Here is a 13,951-nt window from a genome sequence, read left to right as displayed (position 1 = left end):
AATCAAATTTTTGAAAAAATTAAACTCGACATCTCTTTAAATCTAGTTTTTACGTAAAACGAGTTTTGGAGGAACTTCCAAATATGTATGTAAGTTAGAGAACTTATGTAGTTCTTTCTTATTTAAACATTTTATAAACTTTTAGATTCTTCTGTTTCCTTCTTTTATTTATAACACTGGATTAATATTTCTCTCCTTTTTAGGTTTCTATCTTGGCTTGTTGATCCGAAGGTATACAATTATTCTTAAATTAAACCAATCAAAGCTTTTTTAAAATTTTGAATCCCAAACCAAATTCTTGTATTAAGTTATTATTTTGATTTTTGTTTGGAGAAATTTTATTAAAATAATTTAAATTTAATATTTATCTCCACCAGTATTGTAAAATATACGACCAAAATATTATAAAAGCAAACATTTGTATTCATAAAACAAAACATAATTAAAAACAAATAAAAACTACTTTAGTGCTGTTTTTTTTTTTAAATTCGTTAATATGAAATTTTAAGAAAGATGTGTACCAAGTTTAGTATTTTTTTCAATTGAAAAATCTTTTGTTTTAGGAAATTAGATTGTAAAAAATATTGATAGTAGCCGGATATATAAATTGTATCTATTTTTTAAATTGTTGAATATTTCCCCAAAAGATGAGAACTTTTAAACGAACTTTTAAGCTAAGCAGCTTAAGCTAATCGATTATTTATTAATATGTAGAAATCTTTCATAGTCGGATACAATTTTATAATTTTTTTTTAGTACAAGGAGACTTTTCATATTCCGATTATAATACAATTTGTGATCGGTGATGGTTGAGACAGCTGGTAGCCACTTTTAAAATAGAGCCCTACCCGCTCAATATAGCTATTGACCGAAAATCAGTATCAAAACGAAATGAACCGTTTTAGAAAATAGGTTCAGACGAGAAAGGGTCTTGAAGCTAAGGCAAGTTTCTAGTTTCTGAAGCAGCTTTATTGTTATTGAATGGAAAGTTAGTCAAGAAAAATCTCTCTTACTTTCAAGATAAGTTTACTTGTATAAAAATATCAGGTGGCCAAATATTTTCAGTTAACTAAAAACTTATCTTTGTTAATCGCTGATTTATAAATTTTTGATTGGTCTTTTTTAGTAGTACCCTTGGGGAGATAGTTAGTGCGGGGGTTTGTCATGCGAGAGGTCTTGGTGGAACCCATCTAAGGTTTTTTTTCACGGTCCCCTCTATTTACAAAATGACTCGCACAAAGCCATGGTTGAGAGTTGTAAGTCACTAGGCCTTGGTTCTCTACGGAATGTTGCGATCTTTTTTTTTTTTTATATTGTGCGCGCACGAAAGGGGTTAAGAATACCCTCATAATGATCAAACACAGTGCGAGCAATTAAAAGGAAGAAAGGAAGTTAGTATAAGAAAGGAGAAACCGATGCACATTAGTTTTGAATGTCTGCACATTGTAATAGGTGGGAAATATTAAGCCTGGTAAAGCATTCCACATTCGTTTAGTGCGGCTAAAGAAAGAATGTCTGTACTACGTCTGAAATTGGAATTGAAAGGGTAAACTGTTGGGCATTTCTAGAAGTACGGGTATTACGGTTGAATTGTTTAAGGGGAGGAATGCAACTGGCTATTTCGCTAGACTATTGTTTATAGAAATAACGATAAAACAATGACAGGCATGAGATCTTGCGGCGGTTTTCAAGAGAAGCAAATGTCTTGGTAAGAGAACGATCTCCAATCATGTTTAGAGCTCTTTTTTCAATTCTACCCAGAAGAGTGGAGACTCGAGTACGTTATTGGAGCACCAGCCCAAATTAGAGAGTTATACTCAAGTTTTGGAGGAATAAAAGCTTTGTAAATTATAGCCATATCAGAAGGGGTAAAAAACTTCTTGCATCTTCGGACCTTAACACTTAGGATCACAAGTACTACTCATGGATAGTGGCATTAGGGGGGCTTACGCTTTTGCTATTCAGTCTCCTCGATGCAAGTACCACTCATGGATAGTGCCATTAGGGGAGGGTTACGCTTTTGCGACAGTAGACAGCATTGAGTTTTCGAAGCATTAAATTCTACACGGTTTTTGATTCCCCATTGAACAATGCTGTCAAGATCAGAATTTAATGAACTTATTATACGCTTTCGTTGGTAGTCCACATCCGAAGAACAAGGATGAGAATCCAAAAACGAAAATGAAAAGTTGAGGGTACTGTCGTCAGCGAAAGAATTTAGTGGGTTAGAAGTTTCAGACAAAAAATAATTTATAGAAATAAGGAAGAGCGTCGGTGACAAAGCGAAACCCTGGGCACACCAGCGTTTATTTTATGAATATCAGATTTGAACCCGTTCAATACTACTTGAATTAAACGGTCCCAAAGGTGATTTTTAACCCAACAAAAAAAGAGATTCGTCGATACCAAAAGTACGCATTTTCGGTAAGAGAGCTTGATGCCAAACTCTAGCAAATGCCTTTGAAATATCAAGTGTAATAATCTTACTTTCTCCAAAACGATGTAAAGATTTGTTCCACTGTTCGGTGAGAAAAACCACAGCTTGGATTCTCAGTCAAATTGGAACAGGAAGAAGTATTATTTCCTTACCGCACAAAATTATGGACTTGTAGCTTGTGTCAAGAGTTTGTTGAAATTAATGACAACTGAAAAACTAACTAGTTGTCTTGGTGTAAATTTTATGTTCAAAGAATGCAATTGACTGTAAATGAATATTGTCTAAACCTGCCCTTTGTAAACTTATTTTCAAAATAGGGTCGTGAAGCTCAAATCTCTCGAATTATTAGTTTACAAGGTCCAATTAACTCAGCAATCGAAGACACAACTTGAATTTGATAACGATTTTCGACGAAAAATCAAATACACATTTTCTGACTAGCGCCTGGCAGTGGCTAAGTCAACAAACAATATGTCCGATTCAGATTCTAGAAGAACCACCACCTAATTACCTTGAAGCCAATCTATTAATACTCAGGGAGTAATAGTTTTCTGAAAAATATGGAGTGGTGACATCATATGTCTATTTTTCTTTGAAAGTGAAGCTGGAAACAACGTTTCGGTCAATAGTGGGCGTTACGTGGTCACGTTAACCTACTTTAATTTGTACTGCGTTTATAGAATTTTGTTTAGTATGCCTCTGTTAGGATAGAGTGCCAAGCTACACAACCCATCCTCCAAGTAAACTTTTGCGCTCCTGATTCTTAAATCGTGTTTTCAGCAGTCTTGGAGATGTAAATTGGAAAGTCCATTGCTGAGATTTAACCCCTTTGAACAACTTTTTATGGAGTACCAAAACAAAGGGACGTTATTCCAACAATACGAAAACGATTAAATCACCTAAGGCCAATCTAATCTAAGCTTTGCGTGAGCTACAGCCCGAAACCATTAACTTGGTCTTAGGAAATTTGAGTGACAGTGGGCATCTACCCAACTGAAATTAAAAAAAAAGTTTTTAGTATCTTTAATTTAAATTTAAATACACGTTTCGTTTTTGCAATATGTTTCTTAAAATCTACTATCTAATGTCGGAAACACACATTTTGTAAATAATACATGTTTTTTTTTCTAAAGAATACAACGTTTACTTAAGCGGGTACACATGTTACAAAATGAATGAATAATAACACCACAAAAATTTATGATTAGACAATACAAAAAGATATGACTATTATGAGAAGATGATTCCTAAAAAAATATATTCAAACCAAATTATATTTAATTTAATTTTCATTCTAAACATTCTAAGCGTATAATAAAATTAAATTATTGTAATTTGCAGAAAAATTTAAATTCATTTACTATGTCTTTGAAAAAACAGCCATTAGCTTTTTTTAAATTATTTGTTTTTGATGTTATAGAACTGCCCTTCATCCTCATTGAAATAAAAATAATATATTTAAATATTTCCTCATTAGCATTCCGCCATCCAAGAAGAAGCATTTTTTGATTTTTTTTTAAAATTAATTTGGTTCTCAGTACTTTCAGTCAAGGTTTTTTTTTTATTTTTGTTAATAATGAAAATAATACATTTGTTAGCTCTAAGAATTTTCAATCAATTACAATCTGGAATTATTACTTTTGAAAATATTACCCAAGGGGGTTATCAGGTCTGTTAATTGGTTAATAATAATAAAAAATGTTAGCTTTTTTTAAATTCAAACTAAGATTTTAGGGATATTTAACGATAAATGTAAACAATTTATGTACAAAAAAGTTACATACAAAAATTCAATTTTAAAATTTTAAAAAATAGTTATGTTAGCACAAAACGTTACAAACAAATTTTAAATAAATTGTAGATGTATTTGAAAAAAAGTAAATGAATTAAATTTTATATTTATTTGTTGAACTAGCTTACATAGAAAAAAATATAGTATAATTGATTAACTTACTAAAAATATTCATATACAATATAAATCATTAAAAAAGAAATATATCACATTGGACGGAAATAAAATGTTCACATTTATTCGCTAAATAAATTTTCAAATCAATACATTTTTGTGTTAATTTTGTTGTTTTGTTTAATTTTTTAATTATTTTACAAATGGTAGAGGCTCTTTAGAAATTACTTGGAGATCATCGGAAATAATCTCGATGTTACTAATATTATTTTGAGGAAGAAACAATTCAATGTTGGGGGGAGGAGCTTGGTTTAATGCAATAATTGGCAACCGAACTAAGCTTTAAAATGTTGCTTTTGGAGGGGCACATTAAAAAAAGTGTATACTCAACAACTGTGGAAAAAGCCAAACTTTCATTATTGTTTGTTTTTTGTTTTTGCAAAATTTACATGCGTTAATTTACAATAAGGATTTAATATAAGAATATTATTATTTTTTAAATACATGCTAAGAATATCATCAAATTAAAATCAACTCATTCAAGCTCGTTATTCTATGATTTTTTAAGAACAAATTAAGTCTCATATTGATTTTTCTAATTTCTCTTATTATTTTTATTTACTTTGTTTAAAATATATTTTTGTGAGTTGGATTTCTTTATTTTATAAAATTATAAACAAACATAAAACGTGCGTTTCTGCAACGGAAATATATAATTGGTGATTTTTTATGGAAAAAAGTTATATATATGATTAGATATTATTTACGAAACATAAATTCTGATGGTTGCGGTTAGAATATTTTTAAAAAACTATGCAAATGATTTAATGAACTGCGGTTAATTTTTAATGGTTGTTAGCTTTTTTGAAAGAAGAAGTATTTTGTTTTTAACTTGAAATATTGCATAAACAAATGTTGTTTTAAATCTTCTTCTTTCTTAGTATCTCTAATTTATTACATTTCTGCTAGCTGAGGTAAATATAATAATTAATGGTTGCTACTTTATTTATATGATGTTTGTTTTTTTTTTTGTTCAAAGCGAATGAATTGAATGAGTAAAGCAATTAGATTATTATAAATAACAAAAATTAAATTACATTAAGAAGATATGAACAAAAAATAATAAAAATTGAAGAATAAGAATAAATCAAACGAAAAATAAAAAAAATAAGAAGAAGAAGGAAAATTTAGAGAAGAAAATGGTTTGGTTTATTTTTGACCGCCGAAATGTGTTTTGTATTGGTTTTTATGTTTATGCTTTACCTGCTGCTGTTGTTGCTGCTGAGCCATTATCAATTGTTGTCTGGCCGCATAGTTTTGCAAAAATATAACCGATTCAGTCTTTTCACGTCGAGGCCTTAAAAAGTCTAGATTTCTTCCTGTAAGGCTACTGCTCCAACTCGATTTGTTGGTTGATTCGGATTTTTGGTTTTGATTCACAGTTGACTGTTGCTGTTGTTGTTGGGGTGAAACATTAATTTGTTTATTACTCTCGGATTTTTTAAGTGACTTTTGTTGATCGGTCTTCAACTTTGAATCTTCACTCTTGAACATATTCGTACTGCGTTGGAATAACGCACTGGCACGTTGTTGTAATGGAGTATTATTATTACTCGTACTGTTGCTGTTAATTGGAAGAATTCCACCACTGGAGCCATTATTTGCCATTCTCTCACCAAGAACAGCTGAATGGCGTTTTGTAAGTGGAAAGAAGTCAGAATTCTCCCTGCGAAAGCCTCGGACGAAATTCATTGGCAATTTAGAATCAGACTCTTGTCTTTTGTGATTTTTATTATTACTACAACTTACAGCGCTATTATTATTATTTTTATTTGGTGTATTATTTGTTATTAAGGCACTGTTATTAGTTGTTGTTGTAGATCTATTTGGCATTGGTTGTGATAGTTTTCTTTGAGCAGGTGAAAACGAGGAAGACGTTGTAGAAATTGAAGATGTTGAAATACTGGTTAGAGGAGCTGATATAGCTGCAGCTTTTCTAGCTGCCGCTGCATTACTAGGCACTTCTGAGATGCTACTTCGATGCATAACCATCTTTTGATCAGATTTTAGTGTACTCGTATTTGAACGATTTAAACTTGCACCACGATTTGGAAAGAATTTCTCGATGTCCCAGTCGCGTAGGAGTACTGATTCTTCGGCATCATTTTTTCCAACGGCAGCAGCGGCGTTGGCGACAGCTACTTGACCTGATGCTGACTTTTGCTTTTGATTTTCTAGTTTCTGTACAGAATTTTGTTTTTTTATTTTCAAATTTTGTTTTTGAATTTGTACAAAGAAAAAAATGTTTACAAAGTAAATATTGATGAGATTGGAAGAAGTCAGAATGTTTCAATGTTAGAATTTCTATAAAAATGTAAAGTTTTTCTTTAAATGATAAATTGGAGAGTTGTTCAATGGTAATAAAGTTCTGCAAAATTGAAAACATATCGAGACTTAAGTCGGATATGCAATGCAAAGCAGTTCGATATGAGATCTAGAAAAAGCTTAGAAGACTTCGGAAAGAACACTCGACACAGATCAGTTAGGTCAATACTTCTTTTTAAAAATCTTAAATGAATTTTTCGACTTTATAGGTTAGCAACTCAGGACATTCCTGTAAGCAACTTGACTGTCTCTGTTAAGAATATGATCTCATAAGAATAATTAATTTAATATTTTACTTTGTAAACATTTTTTTCATCTAAAATTTGTAATGCGCATTCAAATTTCGATGAATTTCTATTTCTGCACATTGATATAATATATACAACAAATTGTGTATTGATGGTGTATGTATGATATTAAGTGCCTTGCATTAATATTATTATGAAAATCATTCATTTGTTCATATACTTTTTGATTTGGTTTAACACGAAAGAAACAGAAGGATTAATAAACATTAAAAATAAATAAAATTTTAAACGTTTTTGTTTTGTTGTTGAATTTTTTTTTTTTGTAAACTAAACAAATAGAAGGAATGATGTCAGAAATTATGGAAGGATATATTAAAATATAAAATTTTCTTATATAAACAAAATAAACAATTAGATTAAATAAATATATAACTTCATTAATAAAATTGTCTTTTTACTACATTAAAAAAAATGTTTACTCGCTTCGATCGCTTGATCACACTTTTTCTTTTTGTTAATCTGTAAAAGTTTAATTTTTTGTTTTCAAAAATGTTCTCGATAATTTCTAAAAGAACCACAACCACTTGTAAATATCTTTTTATTTATATATATATATATTTATACTATATGCAATAACTAGATACACTTTGCCTTGGTCAGAGAAAATCCACGTGGAAATCCCCCAGACTGGACGACACACAACAATTCACTTGTTTTTTTTGTCAAACCTTGCATTTGTTTAATGTTTTTTATTTATATTTTGTTTAAACAAATTGTACAGAGTTAATGTTAAAATTTAATTGTTTTGCTTGTACAAATAGCTGAGATTAAATTTAAAATCCTCAACCTCAAGTTTTAGTTAGAAAAAAAAAAATAATTGTAAAAATAAATAAATGCTTTCTAATAAGAATAACTAATCTAGGAAAAAATCACCAATTTTCGCTTTTTTTGAATTATTCTTTTCTATTTTTTATAAATATTTCTTTTTGATGGGTGAATAGAATCAATTAACAAATCAAAGTATCGAACTGAAAAATGAAAAACATGGTTCGATATCTCGATTTTAAGATACTCACCCTTTTCATGATTAGAGTTCGATCACCAGCTTGATCATCATCATCGGGTGTTGGGGGCAGTGGACGATTGGGTGGACCTCCAATACCATGAGAAGCCGGGGGACTGGTGGTATCCTCTGAGACAGGTCCAAGGCCGGGTCTATATGAAAATTCAGGACTAACAAAATCGAAGGAACAAAACAAAACAACCAAAAAACCACGATCCCAACAAAAAAAAAAACGAAAAAACACAGAAAAACAAACAAACGGAGCCAAAAGCAAAATGAAATGATTGTGGCGTGTGGAATGAAATGAACGAATGAAAATGAAAGTTTTTAAAAAATGGGGATAAGTTTTGATTTTTTTTTTAGTTTGGGAAAAATTATAACAAAAGAATGGAAGTTTCGGTGAAATAAACAAAAACAAAATTAAAAAGAATGGAAATGGAAATGAGATATTTATGTTAGATTTACGAGACGACATGAGTTAGTGGAAGTTAAGATGAATTGAGAGTTTATGTATGAATTAATAAACTTTTGTCTTCGAGATCTATTGAATTCGGATTTAACGGTAAGTAATATAAGCTGACTGATGTAAGGTACTAGGTAATCAATATCACAGTCTTGGGTCTGGAGAAAGACTTCTTTTAAAATATTAATTGTGACTAATCGTTTAATTTAACCATTGTCATTAATTTCTTGATGCTTGAATATAAATATTTAAGTATATTCAGGAGCTTGATAAATGGTTTGTTTGCTTCAAGATGTGGGGATTTGCAGCTCACAATCTTCTATGAGTAGAAGAAAATTATCATTTTTAACAGAAAGAGCGTGTTATACATTAAAAAAGTAATTAGATTACATCTTTGAGAACGTACCTACTGAAATTCTGAGTCGGTGAATTGAAAGATATGGACTTAGACGACATACGGTATCAACAGGATGTCGACTGAAGCCACACATCAAGCCTTACAATCGATATTTTGAAGATTAAGTTTGATGAGAGTGTTACATCTAGAAATTGGTCAGTAGATGGGTCGCTTCGATGATTCGATTTATAGCCTCTATGATATTTTCTTTTGGGCAACGTTAAGTCTTTGGTCTACGCCAACAAGCCAATGACGTTTGAAAAGCTTGGAGCCACTAATGATCGTGAAATAGCTGATATTTAAGCCGAAATGTGTGGTCGAATCATAGATGATTAGGTCCAAGGAATTGACCGCTGCAAACTTGTCCGCAATGGTCATTAAACTAAGTTGACTATTAATTATAAATTTGTTTGTATTTATGACGATAAAAAAGTATTTGAAATATCTCAAATGCTTTGTGTGTTATTAAAAAAAGCTTTTATGTCCTTATTGGAAAACTATTTACTTATCAAAATTGAACGTATGTACCCGCGTCGTACGTAGAACGAACGTTTAAATCACTAATCGTGCTTTATTCTCGGATACTATCTCTTGCAAGGAATTGACAAATCCTTCAAGAATGTTTCGCGCCATGAAAATTGTTTCTCAAGCTTTTCGGATTCGGCATAAAATTATAAGTGGCTTTAAGCCGTCATTAGGCCCTGGTGTTTTAGGAACTGCACAATAGGACAATTCAGAGTAAGAGATTTTATAAGTCCTGAATGTAAACGTCAAACACGTCGGAAGATCGAATTCATAGCTTAAACTGTTGGTTACTTAAATGTACCGGTTCAATAGACCTCTACATCAATGATATGTTGACAATTTGTAAATAGTAAAGTAAAACTTGGTTAAGTCCTTAACTGACTTTAGAAAATCTTAAATGACTATCAAAATAGTTTTTGATACTTATTATTTATGAAATTGTTACCAAATTTTACTTTACTAGCTATAAATTTGTCAATAAAACAAAGGAACTAAGTTAACAAGATACAAATGATTTTAGCCAACTATAAAGCAAACAAAAATTCAACCATAGTCAATATAAACGTTACTCACAGTGGTTTAGGTGGATCACTTGCTAATAAAGTACCATCGTTGCGGCCACGTTCATTCGGTTCCTCAGGTTCACTATCCGAATCACTGCTATCAATTGGATCCAATGGATTTACCGGTTGCGCATGATGATTATTGACAACAGGTGGTGCTGGTGCCGGTTTCAATTGTTGTTGTGCCGATGATGATGATGACGATGTCACGGAAGCCGATGATTGACGATTATTCCTTGGCGGTGCTTCGGGTTGAGCCTGTTGTTGTCCAGCGGATGAGACCAATTGCTGTGACTGTTGAGAGACGCCCAATTCATTTAATTGTGCAGCTAACATGTCCAAATCCTAGATGGTGATTGATTTTTTTGTGGTGGGATCGTTTTACGAGATGGTAGGTTTGTTTTTTTTTTTTTTTGGTTTTTGGTTGTGGTTTTAGTGGTGATTGAAGTGATATGGTTGGTGGTGATTTTGGTAGGTTGGTAGGTAGTAGAGAGCAGTACAGTGTGAATGTGACAAAATCACATGAAACATATATTTCTTAATCAATTTTTTTCAATCAAAAGTTTGTTTAAATTATTTTGTTTTTGAATAATACATACATCCACACACGAAAGCGATTTTTGTTTAATTTTTTTGGGAATTACATAAATGTAAAATTTTTAAATTGAAGCGAGTTTTTTTGCGAATTGGAATTTTGTTTTAGTTTCATTTTTTTGAAATAATAAATGTTTGTTTCATGCAATGTAGTTTTGATATTAAAATGCTTGGATATTTAAAAATGATTAATGTATGGTTAAGAAGGAAATTTTAAGGGTTGTGAAACATTTGCACAGCCAAAGCAAATTTAAGTGTAGACAATTTTTTAAGGTTTCGCATTTCAATCAAAGCTAAGCTATAAGAGAGGCACAAAAACTCTAACTTATTGATGTGAGCAATCAATTCTGATGCGAGAAAAAGGTTATTTGAAGGAATGGGTTTCAATCAACTTAAAATTTAAACTTGAGTCTTTTATTATAGGTTATTTGAAAATTTTCTAAGCACAATATTAGCAATTTACTGGAGTAAACTTGTAAGTCTAATTGGTTTTTCATACAAATGCTGATATCTTCCATTTTTAGGCAAAAAAGAAGAGAAGTTTCCAAAACAAACGAGTACTCGTAAAGAGCAGCAATGTGAATTAAAAATCTACTGTATATGATTTAACAAAGCGTTTTGCACTATGAACTTGAAAACTTTAAATTTAATTTCGGAACGCACTCAATATAAAGTTAAGTGCAAGAATTTGAGTCTACATATTTGCTGTGTGACATTGCCGTGTCAGTGAGACAACAACTTGGTCGAAATGACGAAAATATCATTGTCGTTTAGACCTCCATGGCAAACGATCAAAAGCAGTCAATTCCATAGCGTTTTCAAGAATTGGTAATCGCTCAGGCAACAGTTTTAGCGAATTTTGCTTAAGGATTTCGGTTTACACCTAAAAAAGATCGATCTGACTCAAGAATTGAAGCCGTTGGAGAATTTAAAGCACTAATGTTCTCCGATATGGATCTGGAGAAGATGCACTAAGTTGATGAATTTAATGGCAAAATCATCTTGGTAAGCAAACTTATTTTCAGCATTTTTGGTTAAATGGGTTCGTCAAAAAGCAAAATATGTGTTATTGTTCGGTTGAATCCAAACACAAAAAATAACTGTTTGTCATTGACGAAAACGATCGTTGAGTAACTTCAATAATCAACATTATGATAAGAGCTAGTTTTTGGAGCGAATAAGAAGATATGTGGTTACAAAAGAACAAGCCAAACAGCACACGTTACAATCGATTTATTGTAGAGAAAGCTTGATGAACGTATTACCTCAAGAAATGTGCCAGTCGATTGGCCAACTTGTTCGTGCGACTTAATGCCCTTCGACTATTTTTTTGGGTCCACTTTAAGTCATTGGTTTATGCAAAAAAGGGATCGAACGTTGGAAAAGCTCAGTGCCAACATTGAACGCGAAATGCTATATCAGAAATTTACTCAAAGAAAAAATGTGATTGTAACGAATTCTCTTGTTTTCGAAGAACTCTTGGGTTTAAGGCAACCCAAGAATTTTTCAAAAAATGTTTGTTTTTTAAATTTTAAATGGTGCACAAGTTTCTTCCGAAAAAAATACAGGAGCTGTTAGTCCATCCGTGGACTGGACCCTTACACGGACGCAATTTTAAAATAAATCGCTCAAGAAAAATGATTGCAAGCAGTCACGGAAATGTGTTATCAAATACCGTTTCAGCTATCTCCATTAATTCTATAATATTACTGGAAAAAAATATAAAAAGATAAACTGCCCTTTTCATAAGTAAATATTGTGCTTAAAAAACAATTAATGAAAAGAATATTTGGTTGCGATACATAACTGAAACTGAGCTCTTTTGAAATGTTCGTTAACACTTCTTTGGGGGCGTTTCTTACAAACAATTTCACAAGAATTTTCTTCCAGAGCTTTTAGAAAGTGTATACAAAATAAATATATGATTATGCAGTGAAATGAATGGTATACAGATATATGGTATGGCAAAAACGCTTAATATGTTTTTGAAAAATGTAAGTTCAAAAGGATCATTCAAAGCAAGTATATTAAGAACAAATAAAATGTTTTTAAATGTTTTTCAAAGCAAAAAGACAAAAGCACACACAAAAAACAAGATTTCTCAATAACAACATACCTCAGGTCTCCTCGGTGGAAGCTGGATTTTTGTGTTCATTTAATGTGTGTTTATTTTTCAAAAAATCATTCAATTGTTGATGTTAACAGTTTTTTTTTTTTTGATTTTGATAGTGAATGTTTTGTAATTCAATTTCGATTAAGTTTTTTTTTTTTTATTTTTCCATTTTCAATATGAGTGTGTGTTGTATAATGTTTTGGTATGTAGTTATTATTATTTTTTTTTTTGAAAAAATACAAAAAAATTCAACAACGTGAGACACAACAAATTTTGTTTCATTCGGCACCGTACGGAATTACACAACATACAGCAAATTTTTAATTATAAATGTTATTTTAAAATATTGTGTTGCAATAAATTAACAAATAGCATTTAACAGGTGGACAGGAATTTTGTTTTTGTAGGCAGAAATAGAAGTAGTAGAGTAGAATTTTTTTTTTTGAATACAGCAACAAACAATTTTTTTTAACATGAAAATAAAAAAGAAAATTCGAATTTGAAACTAAAAAAATAGAACAAGTTGGGAGTTTTAGATATAAAGCGGGTTGTAAACATCAAAATAAGGCGGTAGATAGAAACAAATGAGGTATTTTTTTTGAAACGTACCATTGGCTTGAATATATTTTGAGAATTGCGTTGCTGTTGCTGGGGTGTCTGCTGTTGGGATTGTGGAGATGAGCCGGAGCCTTTGGGAGTCGGCGGCAGGGGGCGATTGGCATGCTGTGGGGGATCTGGAACGACTATTAGGCGTTGTGGCAATGCCGGTCGCGAAGGTGGACCTGGCTCTTCGATCTGCTGTCGCTGATCACGCTAAAAATATTATTTGTTTTTAATAAAAAAAAAAACATTTTATTTATTATCGTCCTACAGATTGCGGTTTCTGATTTCTGTTTGCCTGAGGCTGAGGCTGAACTTCACTACCAGCCACTCCACCTTCTTGGATTTTTTGGAAGTTACGACGCAGAGTGTCACCACCTGGCACTTGGATAATGGAATCACCGGTAATCGGGGGCTCTTCCTCGTCATTATCCGAACCAGAGTAAGGATAGTCTTCGCGTTCTTTCTCTTGCTTTCGTTTCTTACAACGATCAATGTGATCTTTGAGTTGTATTCGCACTTGTCGATCAGTAGGTTGATCTTTAATGAATGCATGCTTTAACAACTGATCTGTGTAAGGCCTCTGATGATAGTCTTTCACTATAATTAGAAAAAAAATGCCATATTTTTTAGTTTTATTTTGAAATTTTTGAGAAT

The 13,951-nt window shown here is 31.5% G+C and overlaps 1 protein-coding gene across 15 annotated transcripts in view; it reads right to left on the bottom strand.

Moving 5' to 3' along the window:
* LOC129947820 (serine/threonine-protein kinase mig-15) overlaps positions 1 to 13,951 on the bottom strand; it is a 103,822-nt gene that overhangs the window by 14,750 nt on the left and 75,121 nt on the right. For 5 of the 15 annotated variants that reach the window (XM_056058519.1, XM_056058527.1, XM_056058528.1 and 2 more), the window contains exons 5-10: positions 13,566 to 13,894; positions 13,304 to 13,507; positions 12,698 to 12,718; positions 9,998 to 10,332; positions 8,053 to 8,209; positions 5,607 to 6,584 (exon numbers count right to left, since the gene is read on the bottom strand). In XM_056058519.1, the coding sequence (XP_055914494.1) occupies positions 5,607 to 6,584; positions 8,053 to 8,209; positions 9,998 to 10,332; positions 12,698 to 12,718; positions 13,304 to 13,507; positions 13,566 to 13,894 (2,024 nt within the window). The remainder of the gene's footprint in view (positions 1 to 5,606; positions 6,585 to 8,052; positions 8,210 to 9,997; positions 10,333 to 12,697; positions 12,719 to 13,303; positions 13,508 to 13,565; positions 13,895 to 13,951) is intronic. The other 10 variants (XM_056058520.1, XM_056058533.1, XM_056058524.1 and 7 more) reach the window with 7 other exon arrangements.

The sequence above is a fragment of the Eupeodes corollae genome, chromosome 2, assembly GCF_945859685.1.
Source record: "Eupeodes corollae chromosome 2, idEupCoro1.1, whole genome shotgun sequence".
Lineage (NCBI taxonomy): Eukaryota > Metazoa > Arthropoda > Insecta > Diptera > Syrphidae > Eupeodes > Eupeodes corollae.
The sequence above is the reverse complement of the archived record's forward strand: the minus strand, read 5'-3'. Positions and strand labels throughout refer to the sequence as shown.